The sequence below is a fragment of the Hibiscus syriacus genome, unplaced genomic scaffold, assembly GCF_006381635.1.
Source record: "Hibiscus syriacus cultivar Baekdansim isolate YM2019G1 unplaced genomic scaffold, ASM638163v2 tig00000916_pilon, whole genome shotgun sequence".
In the NCBI taxonomy this organism is placed as follows: Eukaryota; Viridiplantae; Streptophyta; class Magnoliopsida; order Malvales; family Malvaceae; genus Hibiscus; species Hibiscus syriacus.
The window spans coordinates 2,826,848-2,846,518 of NW_024061833.1; the positions used below are offsets into that span (position 1 = coordinate 2,826,848).

The following is a 19,671-nucleotide window of genomic DNA, read 5'->3' on the forward strand; positions in this document are numbered from 1 at the left end:
GGATCACAATTAGACATATGAATACTTTCAAATTATCTTATATAACGTTAAACTATTGAGACGTGAATACTTCTAAATCATTTCTATGTAGCTTTTATGTTTGTTTAATGATATTTAATATTCAAATGCATTTTAATTTTTTTATAATGAAAACATCTATTTAACATGTGATTTAATAGGCCAATACATAAAATCTATAAAATTTAAAACTTTGCATTAGTCGAAGTTACTTTTATTCAATCCTGCATAAACCCAGAAGAACCTTGATGAATGAAGTCAAGATTAGCAGCATCGTCCAACAGAGCAGCTTGGGGATGTTGAGCCTGATATTTCAGAAACGCAATCTTAGCTTGAGTTTTTGCCAGTTGCTTCTCCGCATCATGTATCTGTTTTTGCAGTGAAGATACGAGTCCAACACAGCCATAGACAGGGTCCTCGATCCGATACTGTGCCTCCATGCACAATAATTCCGCAGCTTCAGCTCGCAGATTGGGCGGTAGTTGCTACACACGATAACGGAACTTAGACCACATTAACATATATTATTCTGGTCTCGAAACTGAAGTTTACCTGGAGGAGTTTTGCGACGTTACTGGCGCCATAGATTCGGTGGACAGAAACAAATCTTTGTGGAATATTGGGTGGGAAATAAGGAGAGAAGATGCAATCAGGAGGGCATTTTCTTCTTAAATATCTGCAGGCAGCACAACGGCCTGGATTCATGGCAACGAGATTATGAAAATCTATTGAACGCTCTTTGAAGGATTCTCAAAATCTATTGTTATTCGAACAAATCTATCAAAGATTTGGATTAATATATAGTAAAATTTAGTATGGTTCATATGGCATTAGCATTGGACAGAAGAAAATCATGCAACAGCTATATTTTTATTTTAAATTTTGAGAGATTTAGAGTAGAAAGTTGCTAATGTATAGGAATTGCCATAGTTTGGAGGAAGAAAAATGGTAATTAATTTTTTTTTCATTTGAATTCAAAATAAAGCTTAACAAATGATGGAGTAAATATATTAATTATCAGTTGATTTAATGAGATGAGACATCAAAATTTTTAAGTAAAATAAAATATTAGAATCTTAATATTATAAATAAATAAAAAAACTGAATTAAAATGATTGTCACCATTAAAAAGTTCAGATTACACGACCAAAATAACAAAGATTACACAACCAAAATAACAACACAACTGCAACATTACATGAACAAAATAAAACACAGCAAACCCAACTCCAAGTTTCCTATCATTCAAACTTAAACTATATATTATATATAGGCCATGCATAAACTATATGCATATAATTTGAATGCATTCCATCAACTAGCAAGTTTAATGGAGCTGCTTCCGGTTCATGATTGGATTCGGATGCTTCGAAGTGATGGTGTCAATCGAACAGATTGCCGAAGTTGAACAAGGAAGCTAGGAACTCATCTTCTTGGGAAACCTGCAATGATAAAATCGTAAACGTAAAAAAGAAAAAAAAAACGAAAAGGAAAGTTATTGATGAAGAAAGAATTTGAATTAAATATAATGCTAAATAAACTTCAGTGATGAAATCATGGTAACATGCCTGATCATTTGATGAGTTATCTTCAGCAGTTAGGGCATCATCGTTCACTTGGAATAAGCTGCTGAGTAAGTCAGGGTCAATCGGTTGTTCCTCTACCTGGGTTTGTTGCTATATACATTACAACAGATGAGTATGAGAGCATGATCCATAACAAAGAAAATTTAGTTTTGGAAATTGAACTTTGCCTGATTAGTGTTTCCAGATTCATTGGAAGGGTTTGCATCGCCAGCAGCAGCAGCAGTATCGGTGTTGATCAACTCTTCAAGAGCACTTTGAATCTGCGGAGGCACGAATATTGTCGAATTGAAGGGTAACAGGTGGTGGTAGAGATAACCGGAATCAAAATAATGCACTTGCCTGGCTAACACCTTGTTCATTCCAAGGAGCGTTATCTTCCAGGGACTCGTCAATGTCGGAGTTCAGAAGTTCATCCAGTGAGGGGTAGATTTCCGGGTACAATGAGCCGAAAGAAAACTCCGGATTGTCGTCGCCACCGCCGCTGCCAGAACCAGCTTGTTGCTGTGCCAATCAAAAACAAATTGTTTCGAGAAAGAAGATCAATATATAAAACCAATTCACTCAATCACTAGAATAGAAATGTAGTATATACCTGATTAGACGATTGATACTTCTTGGACCCAAGGATGAGGTCGCTGAGTTCGTTGAGGTAAGCATCGTCAAGTTGCAGATCAAAACCATTATTCAGCAGCTCGTCAGAATTATAATCGGTCACTCCTGGATAGTCGAGACCCGGCAGCATCGTGTTTGCTTGTTGCTTCGACGCAGTAGACCCTGGTGGAACTTGGTTTGTTTCATGTAATACCGGCGAAGATAACACTCCTGGAGCCAGATAATCAAAAGTTTGATTCCCCATGGATGCAACATTCATGTTCTCATTGAAAACACCAGTCATTGAATCATAGCCACCGTTAAGTTCATCAGCATTCAAGCTACTCCCAGCGTAGCTAGTATTATTGCCGTCGTAATCGGGATTCAGACTAGAGCAGGACTGGGAACCGCTCATGCTTCCGAAGATCCCGTTGGTTCCGAATGTCGAACTCGGAGAGCGAAGACCAGGTGAACCAAACCTGAACTGGGATGAGGAACCAGCATCGTAAAAGCCAGACCTTGGTTGAATCTGCTGCGGGTACGATGGCAACGAGTTAGAAGAGTTCATCAGGCCACCAGATAATCCCGGTCGATTACCCAGATAGGTCGGATTCATCAGGTTCCCAGAGAGCAGTGGCTTGTTAGCTTGGTGGGACAGTAAACGGGATTGTCCACCGCCATATGGCTGAACCCTGTTGCTGCTTGAAGCACCATGATTACCATAGCCGAAGGTTCCATACCTAGTAGTATTATGAGGCGAATAATTCCCTCCATAGCCAGGATAGGATGTTAAGCCCCTCAATCGTTGCAGTTCTTGCAGTCGAGCGTATTCTTGAGCTGTTTTCATCAACAGTGGATGGCCAGCTGCGAAAGTAGACTTGAGGAACCTGTCGAACATGGCCTTTGATTGAAAACAACCCCTTTCTGCGATTCGCTTTAAGAAGAGGCGATACTTCTGCAATATTTACATATCCACAAGAAGTATTAGGGATATTACAAAACCACTAAGAAAGATAGTGACAAGTACTTTCTGAGAAAAAAATTAAAGGGATCTAAGTAGATAATTAGCCAAAAGCGAACCTGTAAATGACTAGCCACATTTTCTCTGGTTAAGCCTCGGACATTCATATGCTCAAGAATCTTCTTGGGAACAGCTTCTGCTGGAGTTAAACATGAAAAGAAAACAAAGTTTCATCAGTTAGATAGGCATTTTCAAATCAAAATTATCGATGATGATGATGTGTGTATATATATACATACTTTCGAGGCCAAGATCTCGCAAGGCATCTAAGAACTGGTGATGAAGTGGGTTTGTCAGACCACCTTAGCCTTCCTGGCCTTCTTTGGCTTGAGTTTAGGGTTATTGTCTTCATCTTTTCCATTCTTGTCCTTCCCCGGTTCCTTTCTTTTGGAACCTCTTTGACCATCATCCCTTTCATTATTCACAGGAGATGACAATCGTCTCATGTTGCCGATGCATAGTTTTCGACCGACGATGACAAAGAGTCTCCTTCGATTTCTCGATAGCCAGGGATTTACCTTTCTTGCCAACAACGGCATACTGCCATACATCCTTGAGACATCGGGGCTCACAGGTTTTACTATGAAAAACACAGCTCCTCCCACTAAGCTATCCAGCATCACACGTTCACTGTCATCGGAGGACATTACTGCACTCGTTGAAAAGTGTTAAAGTTTCAGACTTTCAGTCGCTGTAACTCGTAAAAGGAAAAGGAAAGCCAGTACTTACTGATAACGGGGAGTTTTCTGAATTCCCGTTTGATTTGTTTTTGGAGCTCGATCCCATTCATTTCTGGCATATGAAGATCTGTGACCACTAGGTCAATATTGTCTGGATTTGCCCGAAGAACAGACAACGCTGCCAAGGGATTCTTAACACTTGTAACTGAAACATAAATGAGTATACTTTACCATGAAGAAAGTTTCAACTTTTTTTTCCTGGGAACAGAACATTGATATGAAAAACCCTAAGAAAAAAGTCACTGGAATGAGCGAAATCACCATGAAAAGAACTAAAAACAAAGTTTACATAGATATACCTTGATAACGAAACCCTCTTAACATGGCGGAGACGATTGCCAGAGAATGGAATCATCATCAACCAAGATTGTGATTTTCAAAACGGAGAGCATACTGCAAAAGCCCTAGGATTTGAAAACTCTCTTCCACTCGGTCTCATCATCAGACCCCATCTTTCTCTTTCTCTCTTCTCCTCTAGTTTGATTTGGGAGCAACAATGGCCGCACTTATTTATATTTTGAGTACCAGAAGTAAGCAGATTCGTGGCTGCAAATTTGGTGATACAAATGGCAGGGAACTGTGTCTACACTCTACACACAAGCAAAGTCCGTTTGTTTTGTTTCTCTTTTGAAATTATTTGATTTAATCTGCAGTTTCTCTTTTGATTCTTTGAACATGAAATGATGAAACTATGAAGAACAAGACAACATTGGGGGATGAAGAACTATCGCCCCTTGAAATTTTACAGGAATTTATGATGAAAATCCAGTGTATAATCTAAATTAAATGAGATTTACCAAAAATAATAGTCTCTTACATGGAAATGCTTAGCGTAAAAGATTTGTCCATATTTATGTTCAAACCCTCTTCCTATGTTCAACATATTTTCCGGTTTAGTAATAAGACACGTTATCAAAAGAAATAATCATAAGTTCCGGATGAAAATTAAAAGATTAAAAAAGAAAAGTGCACATATAATGTTTGGATTAATTAACAATTTAATACGTAAAAAAAGGGTATTTAACAATATAAACGATCATATCTTTGATATTATTAACGTGAAATATTATGATTAATAATCTAAATAAAGTTATTTTTTTGTAAAAGAGTATTAAAATAACGATATTTAACGATATAACGGTCTTATCTCATCTTATCTTTAATATTTTTCATATGAAATGTGTATTCTTTTTTACTTAGCATGTGAAACATATTATTATTTAATAATCCAAAACGATATTTAATGATATAACGATAAAAAATTATCTATAAAATCCTTAGCATGTAATACAACACTTTATTTAATAATCTCAAATGATGGTACTTGATACAACAATCAACAATTCACCTTCAACGTTATTACCACGCAATACATTACTTTTTTAACAACTTAGAATAACGTCATTTAAATATATATCATATCTTAACATTATTAATGTAGGAACAATCCTTGTTTAAAATTCAAAATAACCATATAACCATGATATATCATCTTTAATAACATTGTTAAGGTTTAATAATGTAAAACAATATTCACAAGTGTCATAACCATTTTTTTTTATAAAAATAATTTATATTATTTTAAAACGATTACGACTTTAATTTAGAAAATTGGTGATTATGGATTAATTAAAATTAAATTGAAAATGAGTCGCCATCGACCTTTGGGTTGGGCAGTCGAATACCTAAGAACGTCTTTTAAAAACAATTTTAAGAAAAATAGTTTTATAAGACAAAATTTGATCTGCGTTACCAAAGATTCACTTAAAACATGTTCGGGAGTCGGTTACGTGTGGGGAAGGATAAACACCCCTACAACGCCCAAATTGGTACTGTGTCGCTTACACACCGTCGTAAATGATGGAAATTATAAATCGTATATAAAGTTAAAAAAATGATCTATTTATCGAACATTGATTAATTTGCTTCGAATTATTTAATTAGAGAAAATTCTTTAACTAAAAAAAAAATCTCGAGATTAACCATCCTCCGTCGGGAAAGCTAACTCGTCTATTCTTATCTTTAAAAGAATATTCCTCATTAACAAAGATACGAATGGAATATACAAAAAACGATATTTTCATACAACAAAATAAATTGATAAAAAATAAATCGAATATACATAAAAATTTGATGTTTACATACAACAAAATAAACTAAATAATGAATCGAATATAAAATGTAGAACAAAATTGACAATTTGCATGAAATGAAATAAATTATTATTCAGAGACATTCATTACAATGTTCGGCTTAAAATAAAAGAATTAATTAGCAAGATAAAATCAATTTTATTTCACGTTCACATTTGTTTAAATGTCGTATCGGATTACGCCGCTTCGATCAAGCGATGCTTTCCACGCCCATTCCACGAAAGACAGTTCTTGAAGATATTCGAATAAAGGACATTAAAATGAATATATAATCATAATTACTTAATAAACGGTTTTAAAGCACAACATACCTTCATGTACGTACTAAAAACATTAAGTAACAAAGTAAATACATCATACTGCACCTATATATATATATATATATATATATATATATATATATATATATATATATATATATATATATATATATTATATATATATATATATATATATATATATATATATAATATATATATATATTGACAATAACAGTAAAAATATATACATCAACACAATACAATTATAAGTAAATATCTAAAACAATAAAACAACAAGGACTATAAGCATAAAATAAATACTTGAACCTTAAATACCACATTATATATAAGAATCATATGCGAATGAGATTAAACATAAGGTATAAATAAATTACCCAATTTACTAATTAATACAAGTGGCCGGAATGAACACTAAATAATATCATCTGTCAAAAAGGAATACTTAGACGAACAGCCATACGAGATCAAACATTACTTAAACCAAAGGATAACAATATGAAACAGTGACCAAAGTGTAAGTGTAACAGAATTCAAAGCTTAAAGTAAATTATGCAAAAATTCTATCTGACTAAAATGAAAAGAATACAAGATCAGCAGTCCAAAAGCTAAACAGATAAACAATATAAAAAAAACAAATGTGACTAAAATAAAATATTAGCAGATTACAAAGCTCAAAATGAAAAGATAAACTTTCATTGGAATGATCAAATCACAAACATTACAGAATTAAAAGGATCTAACTGCGGTTTATCCCAAACATAAAAAAATGCGTGAGAGATTACAGAATTAAAAGGACCCAATCTGATATTAGACCCTAAAAACCCAGAACGTGCAGGTAAGCTTGCAAAACTAGGAGGACCAAATAAGCTATTTACCCTGTTTTGTTTGAAAAACACGGTGAAATGGGGTTTAAACGACGTCGTTTGGTTGTGGTCATATACCACGCTTAAGGGTTTCTAAAACCCTATTCTCTCATTTTTATTTCTTTCCCCCCTCAGCCGTGCCTTTCTCCATCCTTCACCGAGCTCTCTCCATCATTCACCGAGGATGGAAGCTATTAACTCCCGGCCCCTAGCATCTCTTCTCTCATCTACAACAACCCCCTAACCTACTTAAACCCAAAACAAACCCCATTTTTCGAACCCTAACAAACCCTAGCATAAAGAAAAGACTTTACCTTCAGAGGTGGTTCCTCCTAGCTTCGACGAGGTCACTAGGGTTGAATCTACAAGGTAAGTAAGTTGTGGTTTCGGATTTTTCTTTTTTCTCTTCGTTTTTTCTCCTCGATTTCTTTGTATTTTTTCTGTTCGAATGGTTTTTTTTTTCTCTCTGTCTTTCTCTGATTTATGTGGGATATTTGGTGATAATGATGAAGCCTCTACATAGGTGAAATGATTTTCCAGATTTTGCTATGTTAAATCCCGAAAAATCGGGATTTAACTTATTTTAAAATGGGGTTTTAAATAGGTTACTGTAAATGATAACTTGGGACTGATTTGGGGACGTTTTGCACTGTAGATGACGCTGGTGACGTGGGAACGGCGGCTGGACCATCGGAGTGGGCCGGAACAGTAACGGCGGCGTGGCACCCTTTCCTCTGTTGGGCGGCTGCTGATGATATTTAGGGTTTCAAACCCTAATTACTTTGGGTTACTGAACGGGCCTGGGATTAGTATTGGGCCTGAACCGGGTCTGGGCTCCAAGTCTTGTAATTTTGGGTCGGGCTTGGTATCTGATGGGCTTCGGGTTTGAGCCTGCAAATTTTGTAATATATTAATAATAAATAATAAGATGAAATAATAATAATAATAATAATAATAAATAACGAAAAAAACCCGGACAAAACGGGTGTCTACAGCTGCCCCTCTTTGCACATTCTTGTGTTAACAAGAATAGGGCAAAGATGATAAGACAACACGTTTTTGTCTGGTTCTCTTCCATTTATACATAGAAATTGGATAATATTGGTTGTTGGGGACGACACTGCTCGTACGTGATGAAGAGTTTGGTTATCTATGGTTGACACGGCTCCTACGTGATGAAGAGATCTGGTCGGGGAATGACACGGTCATACGTGATGAAGAGTTCTGGCCATCTAAAGGTGATAACACGGTTCCTACGTGATGAGGACGGCTGGTTATCTAGGGTGACACGGCTCATACGTGATGAAGAGATCTGGTCGGGGAATGACACGGCTCATACGTGATGAAGAGTTCTGGCCATCTAAAGGTGATAACACGGTTCCTATGTGATGAGGACGGCTGGTATCTATGGTTGACACGGCTCATACGTGATGAAGATCTGGTCTGGGGATGACACGGTTCCTACATGATGAGGACGACTGGCCTTTTTAGGAGTTATGGTTTCTAGAGAAACCAGATTAAAGATTTGTTTCAAATAAACTCAAAGATGATATTTTTTTTTAAAAGCAACTGTCTCAAAAGAGAAAAATTCGTTTTAAGGGAAACGACTCAAAGACGACGTTTAAAGGGAAAAACTGTCTCAAATGAGACAAATTCGTTTAAAGGGAATTGATCTCAAAGATGTTTGTTTGTTTCAAGGGAAACAAATTCAAAGATGGTAAATTTTGTTTTCCAAATAAACAAACTCGAAGATTTTTCTCACAGAAACCGTCTCGAGAGACACAAAATTTTGTTTCCAAAGAAAGAGATTCAATGATTTTTTTTTTTTTCAAAGAAATTGTTTTAAGGGATAAAACATTGTTTCCAGAGAGAAACAAACTCAAAGATGATCTTGTTTTAAGAGAAAATGTTTCAAGAAAATGTTTCAAGTGAAACGACTCAAAAATGGTTTATTTCAATTGAAACAAACTCAAAGATTTTGTATTTCTAGAGAAACTGCCTCAAGGGAGTCAAAATTTGTTTTAATAAAACAATCTCAAAGGTGGGTATTTTCAAAAGAAGTTGTCTCGAGAGACAAAATTTTGTTTCAAAGGAAACCAACTCAAAGATTTTTCAAAAGAAATTGTCTTTAGGAGATAAATTTTTTCAAAAGAAATAGACTCAAAGATATTTGTTTCAAAAGAAACACTCAAAGATTTTTATTCAAAAGGAACAGACTCAAAGATTTATCTCAAGAGAAACTGTCTCCAGAGACAAAATTCGTTTTAAGAGAAAAAGATTCAAAGATTGTCGATATTGTTATATGGAAATAATCTCAAAGGTGTTTTCAAAAGTGTTTATTTTGTTTCAAATGAAACAATTTCAGGATTTGTTAAAGGGGAAACTGTCTCGTGCGAGACAAATCAGCTTTGAAAATCTCAAGTGATATTAATTTTGCTTTAAGTACAACAACCTTGAAATTTGTATTATGAGAGAAAATGATGTCTCAAGCGAGACGAAATTTGCTTTAAGATATAGTCTCAAATGAGACAAAGTTTGTTTTTGAGGAAACGATCTCAAGTGAGATCAACTTGTTAATGTGAAAACAAATTCGAAATTGGATCTCAAAGGGAAAAGGTCTCAAGCGACGAAATTTGTTTTAAAGAACAACAATCTAAGGTGAGATTAATTTTGTTTTAAGTGAATCAAATTCAAAATTGGTATCTCAAAGGAAAATGTCTCAAGCGAGACGAAGTTTGTTTTAAGAATTTGTCTCAAACGAGACAAAATTTGTTTTTAGAAAGCTGTCTCAAGCGAGACAAAATTTGTTTCAAGAAAAACACCCTCAAAGGCGATAAAAAGTCTGTTTGTTCATGCACGTTAAGGAAATGTCTTGATTGTTGACTTTAGGAAGCCCAAATCATTGTTTCTGTAAGTTAGACATCTGGTCATTTCCGAGCTTTGATTTTCCTGAGAGATCAAAATGATGCATTTTGACTGACTATATTGGATGTTATGATGGATGTCAAGATGAAATTTTTTGATTTTTTGTCCAATTTGTCCCCAAGTGAGGAGAAAAATGTCTTTAATATATATGATGATAAATGTTTGATGCAAATTTTATGTATATGTATGTATGTATTGATGTATGTATGTATTGATATGTTTGTATTGATGTATGTATGTTGATTTGTGAGGGGAAGGGTTGTTTGTGCAGTCTTCATTCTATCACTGACTTAGTTTGTCTTCATTTCCACCATGGTGTACTCTTGCACACCTTGATCTGAGATAATTTGTTTCCTTGCCCCAGCAAATTTGCCCCAAATAGCTCTCTTGCCCAACTTCGATTCTGAGCTTCGGAGATATTTGTTGAATTCCAAGATATTTCCGGAGAGATTATCTTGTTTGAAAATGTTTTCTTCTTCTCAAATTTTCAAAATTTTGAAAAATATTGCCTCCTTCTAAGTTTCACAATTGAAGCCAATCATAAAACATGAATCATTGGATATCAAAAGAATCAAATGCTCTTTTAATCATTGATAATTACAAATCTTTGACAAATATCAAGATCGACAGGTGGGTTTAGAGGTTGGCTACCTAAATTCTAAGGTGTGTTTCATCCATTGGTCCTCGTGAAGGTAATGACATACCCCTTTTTCTTGATTTGGCATTTTAATCGAAGGCGATCAAAATGACACCACTAGCATAGTCACTTGCTAAACTCTTTAGAACACTTTTGTTTCAGTTCTCTGAAACCTTCAATTTGTTCAAGCTTCGTAGACTTACCTAGTCAAGGTAGTGCAGAAATCGGTCTAAAAACGAGAATTCTAAGTGCTCGTGTGAAGTCGACTATAACAGGTTCCTCAACTCCCTTAGTCCATATTCATCGAAAATCCTTATTTATTAAATTTGATTTAATTGCCATTGTTTGGCTAGCTGAATTCAGCTTTATTGCACATATATTTTATAATTGCCTTATCAGGCTAGCTGAAGGATTCATGTCGTCACAAAGTCTTCGACTTGACAACCACAGTGGAGCATACACCGGATTGCCAAATACCCGATCAATGTCATGGTTTGAATGTACTCTATTCATAAAGCCAGGGCTTTCGAGTTTCCCCTATTACCAATTGCTTTAGCGGAATAGCTCAGCTTTATTGTATACATATATGTTTTGTTTGTTGTTTACGTATTCCATTTCTTAAACTCGCTGAGGAGAACCTGTTATAGTCTCGGTGTTTGTTGAAGGTCAGAAAATCTCATCGTTAGAGTTCAATTCCCAAGCAACTGACCTAAACTAGATCATCTACTTGACCATTCCATCTGAGAAGATTATGATCATCATTGAACGTCATAAACAGAAATAATAACCAATTAGTTTTGCAATCTCATGTGCTAGTTGCCCCATTTTATCCGCTCCTAACATACCTGAATGCCAAACCTTTGATTGACTCTTTATGTGAACAGAAAACTAGCTCGGTCCCTGCAAGAAAATGGTATGTATTCTGGTGTACTCTGGATTAGGATCAAGGGTCATTGTTTTGCAGGATTCAATCTTGTCTTTGTCAAAGATTTACAACCTCAATTATTAAAATGCTTTTAATTAAAATGATATTCAAAGAATTCAAGATTAAAATTGCTCATTGTCATTTTTTTTAAAGGAAAGTATTTTATTTACAATGTTCGAACGTCGCGACTTACAAAAATTTAAACATAAGAAGACGAAAAAAAAAAAAAAATTCAAACAATGTCACGCATGAGAATGCAACAAAATCTCCTGATGGATGCCCCGACCGACTTCCGATCAGAATGCCCCATTACACATTGAACGTTAATGTCCCTGAATCGATCAGATCTTGGACCTTGCTTTAATGCCCTACAATTCTCAGTGGTATGCCCTGAGATCCCAATGTGATAGCTGCATATGGCATTAATATCATGGCCTTCAGGATATGGGTCAGTTCTTGGTTTGGATTGAACTGGAATCACCAGGTTGTTCTCAATTAGAGCTGGGAGCAATTCCTCATATGTCGGAATTGGATTGATGCATGTCTTTTTACGAAAAACATTATGAGACACGGTCCCCAGATTGGTTAAATCCACTGACTGACCTCAGCTCTTTCCTCAATGTCAGTGTGGCTAGTACCACATATCTGGCCATTATTAATAGCTCTTTCAATCATTTCTCCACACATGACAATGTCAGAGAAACTCTTAGTGGCAACCCCTATCATGTAGTCGATATAAGGAGACTGTAATGTATCTATGATATAGTGATGAACTCTCTTTCAGTCATTGGTGGATGCACTTGAGATGCAATATCCCTCCATCGTTGTGCGTACTGTCGAAAACTCTCATAATTCTTCATCCCCATATTCTGAAGCATTGTTCGATCGGGGGCCATATCAATCATGTTCTGTATTGGCCCAGAAAAGCACAACCAAATCCCTCCAGGAGCGGACTTGAGAACGACTCAGCTGGTTATACCACCTAGAAGCAGGTCCAGTCAGACTATTTTGGAAGCAGTGCATCAACATCCGATCATTTTTAGTGTATCCAGTCATCCTTCGAATAAACATCGAGAGATGGACATTAGGGCAACTGGTTTCATCGTACTTTTCAAACTCAGGCATCTTGAATTTGGGCGGGAGCACCAGGTCAGGAACTAGCACTAGTTCTTGCATCCATCCGTTGTGAGAGCTTTGTCCTATCATTCCCTGGAATGTCTTTCTGCACCACTGTTTCAGATTCTCCGGATCTCGTTATTGACTCTTTTCATCTTATCAGGATTTGACATGCTGTGATTAGTAGAATTACCCTGAAGATTTATCACATTTGTACGAGCTTTAGTAGTGATAGCTTACATGGCGGCTTGGAAGCTTATGGGGCGAAATAATTATTGGGGATTAGCGTGGTTATCACACATTCGGAGGTTCCTCCGGTCGAGGAAATCTCTTTGCTTCTTCCTTGGTTGAGCTCATCCTTTTTGTTACCATTTGGCCAACTAGGTCTTTTGGTTTTGCAGGATACGATCCACAATGGTCTTTTGTATCTGCTCCATTTTAACCTCCCACTCAACTTGCATCTTTTGCAAACTCTCGTTCAGCTCTTTCTTTAATTCCTCAAATTTTGCATCCATTCTCAGTACTGTGTGAATGCAATTGCACAGTTAGAAGTGCTTCCTCAAAGTTTCCAGCAAGGTATGATTAATGCATGTAAACATGCTTAAATGAATGTTATGCAAAATGCAACGATGCAAATGCAAATGCAGAATGTTGATCCCAACAATGAATATTTTAGAACAATTTTCACTAGAAATAAAAGTTTTCACTTAAGACAGTCCACTTTACAGACTTGACTTCTCTCAGATGTTGAATCTGAAATGGGTCGCTGCTTCATCTTGGATCTTCATCCTTGAAAATGATGCCCTCAAGCGTTTTGTAAACAGACTCTTTAATGCCCCGGTGATGCTGAAGTCAGTGCACTCTTCGATGAATAACGTCGGAACGATCGTAAATAATAATCTATTGCTGGATTAATCCCCAGACTTCAGTCTTAAATGTTGCACGATCTTCGAGCTCACTGCTTTGTCTCGGATCTTTGTATTTGGAACTGATGCCCCTAAAGCATTCTGTAGCCTAACTCTGTTAATGCCCCAGTGGTGCGGAAGTCAGTGTATCGCTCCTTGATAAATAGCGATGAAATGATCGTAGATAAAAATCGACTGCTGGATCACTCATCGGATCAGTGGCTCATCATTTTAGTCTCGAACGTTGCACGATCGTCTTGAGCAAGTCTCCTTATTGTACTCTGTGCATTTCTTTTTAGCCTTCGGTGCATGTCTGTGTACGCGACTGCTTGGTTGAAAACTTTTATCTCTTCTTGTGAAAATTTCTCTCGAATATCCCCTTGCTGATCAACATTTTCGCATTATGTTATGATGAGCAATGTAAAGAAGAATGAAAAAAACAAAACAACAGGAAATAAATAAGTTAGTGCACACAAAGAAAATAAAAGAAATTAGTTAGTACAGGTAAGACAATCGATATAGATAAAAGTGTTATTAAAAGATGAATATAACACCTACCCATCATGATATCTACCCGAGCATGCTTTAAATAGATAATAGTCCTACCCGTACATGTTATCTACCCAAATGAATAATTTCAAAAAATTGGTCCTAACCGTATGGTATCTAGTTCGTATGCTTTTATTCAAAAAGAAAACAAATTCTACGAAATTAAAAACAAAAGATAAGGGTTTAGAAACACTCCTCCTTTGTGTACACCTAGTTTGGGTACCTACTGACGGACAAAGGTTCGATATGACTATACCTAGGGTGATAGTTCGACGGTTCACTATATGCTTGGTTTCGGCCCTAACGGAAAAAAGGGACTCGAATTGTCCTTGATGTCGGTGCCCCCTTGGGCTGCCAGACCCTCAATCCTTACCCATTACAGGTTTCAAACGGACCGAGTTCAATTCGAGGGGATTCACTGCCTTATACCCATACGAGGAATAAATTCCTACGAAGGTATAAGGTATGTATCCCATGGGTTATTTGCTAAAACTCATACGAAGAATAAATTCTTACGAGAGTAAAACATTCACCCGACTAACTTGGATCGAAGCTCGTGTCTAGAGCTCATGTTATGTGAATGCACGTGATGTGTGTGAGGAGGAACGTACCTACCTTCGACCCAAAAGGAAAACAAAACAAGGAAAAAAATGATAAAATCTTGATAAAGCTGAAAGCCAAAAATAAATGTTAGTATGACAAAAACGAAGCAATTAAAAATTTCAATAAACGGATCATAAGTTAACTATGTACTCAACTTATAATTTCCACTAAGACGACAATGTGTAAGCGACCTACAGCTTGACTCTCTAAAAAAAGTCCCCAGCGGAGTCGCCAAGCTGTCATAACCATTTTTTTTTTATAAAAATAATTTATATTATTTTAAAACGATTACGACTTTAATTTAGAAAATTGGTGATTATGGATTAATTAAATTAAATTGAAAATGAGTCGCCATCGACCTTTGGGTTGGGCAGGTCGAATACCTAAGAACGTCTTTTAAAAACAATTTTAAGAAAAATAGTTTTATAAGACAAAAATTTGATCTGCGTTACCAAAGATTCACTTAAAACATGTTCGGGAGTCGGTTACGTGTGGGGAAGGATAAACACCCCTACAACGCCCAAAATTGGTACTGTGTCGCTTACACACCGTCGTAAATGATGGAAATTATAAATCGTATAAAGTTAAAAAAAATCTATTTATCGAACATTGATTAATTTGCTTCGAATTATTTAATTAGAGAAAATTCTTTAACTAAAAAAATCTCGAGATTAACCATCCTCCGTCAGGAAAGCTAACTCGTCTATTTCTTATCTTTAAAAGAATATTCCCTCATTAACAAAGATACGAATGGAATATACAAAAAACGATATTTTCATACAACAAAATAAATTGATAAAAATAAATCGAATATACATAAAAATTTTGATGTTTACATACAACAAAATAAACTAAAATAATGAATCGAATATAAAATGTAGAACAAAAATTGACAATTTGCATGAAATGAAATAATTATTATTCAGAGACATTCATTACAATGTTCGGCTTAAAATAAAAAGAATTAATTAGCAAGATAAAATCAATTTTATTTCACGTTCACATTTGTTTAAATGTCGTATCGGATTACACCGCTTCGATCAAGCGATGCTTTCCACGCCCATTCCACGAAAGACAGTTCTTGAAGATATTCGAATAAAGGACATTAAAATGAATATATAATCATAATTACTTAATAAACGGTTTTAAAAGCACAACATACCTTCATGTACGTACTAAAAACATTAAGTAACAAAGTAAATACATCAATACAACATGCACCTATATATATATATATATATATATATATATATTGACAATAACAATAAAATATATACATCAACACATACAATTATAAGTAAATATCTAAAACAATAAACAACAAGGACTATAAGCATAAAATAAATACTTGAACCTTAAATACCACATTATATATAAGAATCAATATGCGAATGAGATTAAACATAAGGTATAAATAAATTACCCAATTTACTAATTAATACAAGTGGCCGGAATGAACACTAAATAATATCATCTGTCAAAAAAGGAATACTTAGACGAACAGCCATACGAGATCAAACATTACTTAAACCAAAGGATAACAATATGAAACAGTGACCAAAGTGTAAGTGTAACAGAATTCAAAGCTTAAAGTAAATTATGCAAAAATTCTATTCTATGACTAAAATGAAAAGAATACAAGATCAGCAGTCCAAAAGCTAAACAGATAAACAATATAAAATAAAACAAATGTGACTAAAATAAAATATTAGACAGATTACAAAGCTCAAAATGAAAAGATAAACTTTCATTGGAATGATCAAATCACAAACATTACAGAATTAAAAGGATCTAAACTGCGGTTTATCCCAAACATAAAAAACATGCGATGAGAAGCTTGCAAAACTAGGAGGACCAATAAGCTATTTACCCTGTTTTTTGAAAAACACGGTGAAATGGGGTTTAAACGACGTCGTTTGGTTGTGGTCATATACCACGCTTAAGGGTTTCTAAAACCCTATTCTCTCATTTTTATTTCTTTCCCCCCTCAGCCGTGCCTTTCTCCATCCTTCACCGAGCTCTCTCCATCATTCACCGAGGATGGAAGCTATTAACTCCCCGGCCCCTAGCATCTCTTCTCTCATCTACAACACCCCTAACCTACTTAAAACCCAAAACAAACCCCATTATTTCGAACCCTAACAAACCCTAGCATAAAGAAAAGACTTTACCTTCAGAGGTGGTTCCTCCTAGCTTCGACGAGGTCACTAAGGGTTGAATCTACAAGGTAAGTAAGTTGTGGTTTCGGATTTTTCTTTTTCTCTTCGTTTTTTCTCCTCGATTTTCTTTGTATTTTTTCTGTTCGAATGGTTTTTTTTTTCTCTGTCTTTCTCTGATTTATGTGGGATATTTGGTGATAATGATGAAGCCTCTACATAGGTGAAATGATTTCCAGATTTTGCTATGTTAAATCCCGAAAAATCGGGATTTAACTTATTTTAAAATGGGGTTTTAAATAGGTTACTGTAAATGATAACTTGGGACTGATTTGGGGACGTTTTGCACTGTAGATGACGCTGGTGACGTGGGAACGGCGGCTGGACCATCGGAGTGGGCCGGAACAGTAACGGCGGCGTGGCACCCTTTCCTCTGTTGGGCGGCTGCTGATGATATTTAGGGTTTCAAACCCTAATTACTTTGGGTTACTGAACGGGCCTGGGATTAGTATTGGGCCTGAACCGGGTCTGGGCTCCAAGTCTTGTAATTTTGGGTCGGGCTTGGTATCTGATGGGCTTCGGGTTTGAGCCTGCAAAATTTTGTAATATATTAATAATAAAATAATAAGATGACGATAATAATAAATAATAATAATAATAATAAATAACGAAAAAACCCGGACAAAAACGGGTGTCTACAAACACAACATAAACTTGGTGTGTGAAAGTGAAAATAACCCCCATAGTATGAATTGAACCAAAAGGACACACAAATCTATTAAATTTATCCCATTGTAGGAGAATCTCAGACCCTTTGTTTTCTTTTATACAGACTGTCATTAGGGCCGACAGCTTCACATTTGGAATTTGCAACTTGGGTTTTACCTTATCAAACACGTCTACCACTATCATCCAAGCAGCACCTGAAGTAAAAACTCAGTATATTAGACCAGGTGTAGGCCATTTGTTATCTCTCCAATCTGTTGCTTCTTTTATCACCAGATGACCAGGCTCAAACAAAACACTGGGGAAAAGGTTATTCAAGGTGACTGTACAATGATGCAACTTCAATGAAATCAAACTAGATTATCATAAAGATTCAGTCGTGTTAAACTCGAATCGGACTAATCCTTAAGTGGTGGTGTAAAGCAATATAGCTGGCATAACCCTTGGCAAATGTCACACAAGGCAATGAAATCAAACCCTCCCTTTTTCCATCTTTTGGTAAATGTAAACAATGAATGACAAAAAGCTTCACATAGTTTACTGGTGCACGCTTTCTCCTAGTATGAAAGCAATCAACAAGGCTCCTTCTGGTAAAAGTCCTATAAAGAAACATATTCCAAAGGGAATGCTAGCTTTAAATCTGTAATACATGTACCAGCAGACCTGAAAGAAAAGAAATTTCATGCCAAAATATAAAGAGATAAAGGGAAGCCAAAATGGCCAACAAGAATCAAAAAAGTCAATTGAATCAGATTAATCTGTAGATTTCTCGTGCTGCGGTCAAGAGCTAAATTACCGTAATCAAAATCCAATGATTGAACTCCAAAGTACTTGCCATCTCAGTGCCATACATTCAGTTGGTCTGCTAAATTGATAAACCATTTTCCAGGATTCAATGAAGAGGAAGATTAGATGCCAAGTGTTATTTTATCAAGACAACCAGAAAAGCAATAAGGCTGTTTCAATTAATTAAAGAGGTAGAAGATATGTTCAAGGTTTCTCTAGGATTGCTTAATTACATGCTTTTATCAAAAAAAAAACCCCAATCAGTTGAATAATCACAATTTTATAATCAGTTAGTTGGATACAATTCAGTGAGCATAGAGTGGAAGGTCCACTGATGAGATCATCACGATTATCATTCTGTTCAACAAAAATTTAACAATGAAATCGACATGGTGGACCTGCAAGTGGTAGGTCCATCTTCACACCAACATAGTTTCTTCCTTGAGTAAGCATCTGCTTCTCTCCTAGAGCTATATTCATCAGTGGCAAGCTCATAGTTCATATTCGAAGAAAGGAATAAAATTATCGACAAGTTTTCATTATATGTGGCCCGAATGTTTGAAAAACAAGAAAAAGGAGAGTTATTGGAGTACCTTTCTCTTTAACCAACTGAGATACTTGAAACTCCTTTCCTGCTTTAATATATTCCATAACTGGTAAAGGAGATTCTGGGATGATGCCAACCCGGTCCCTGGTATTTTTAGGTCAGTAGCAGAAGGTCCAGTGAATCAAAAGTCATACAAACAAATGTGCCTCATCAATTATTATTCTTGAAGGGACCCATCAGAAGAGATTTCATAAATCCAAAAGTAAGGAAGAAGATGAGGTTATGAAAAGAATATGGCCTCAGGAATCTAGAAAAGAGAAACAAAAGGGACTAGTCGCCGTCCTTCAAAAAAATAATGGAAATTTCAGCTGAAATATTGTGTCAAACACAATCAGCAAACTGAAAATGACGTTAGCAATATGTAACAAATCAAATTTGTTTCTCCATATCATTAGGGTGATTGATTATTTTAACGATAAGAAGGTCACATGTTCAAATGACAGTTGAATGTTTAACAACCATATCAATCAGTAATAATATCAG

General features: G+C 35.6%; 2 protein-coding genes across 2 annotated transcripts; both read right to left on the reverse strand.

The window, feature by feature from the left end:
- Positions 1 to 236: 236 nt before the first annotated feature.
- Positions 237 to 723, reverse strand: LOC120117206 (LOB domain-containing protein 24-like). The gene is made up of 2 exons (XM_039137503.1): positions 571 to 723; positions 237 to 503 (listed from the first exon to the last, which is right to left on the reverse strand). Exons 1-2 carry the CDS (start codon positions 721 to 723, stop codon positions 237 to 239), a joined length of 420 nt encoding a protein of 139 aa, XP_038993434.1.
- A 677-nt stretch (positions 724 to 1,400) lies between these two features.
- On the reverse strand, positions 1,401 to 4,280 carry LOC120117216 (two-component response regulator ARR2-like). The gene is made up of 8 exons (XM_039137509.1): positions 4,256 to 4,280; positions 3,946 to 4,101; positions 3,519 to 3,865; positions 2,197 to 3,150; positions 1,944 to 2,105; positions 1,772 to 1,864; positions 1,587 to 1,694; positions 1,401 to 1,460 (listed from the first exon to the last, which is right to left on the reverse strand). Exons 1-8 carry the CDS (start codon positions 4,278 to 4,280, stop codon positions 1,401 to 1,403), a joined length of 1,905 nt encoding a protein of 634 aa, XP_038993440.1.
- Between the last annotated feature and the right edge of the window lie 15,391 nt (positions 4,281 to 19,671).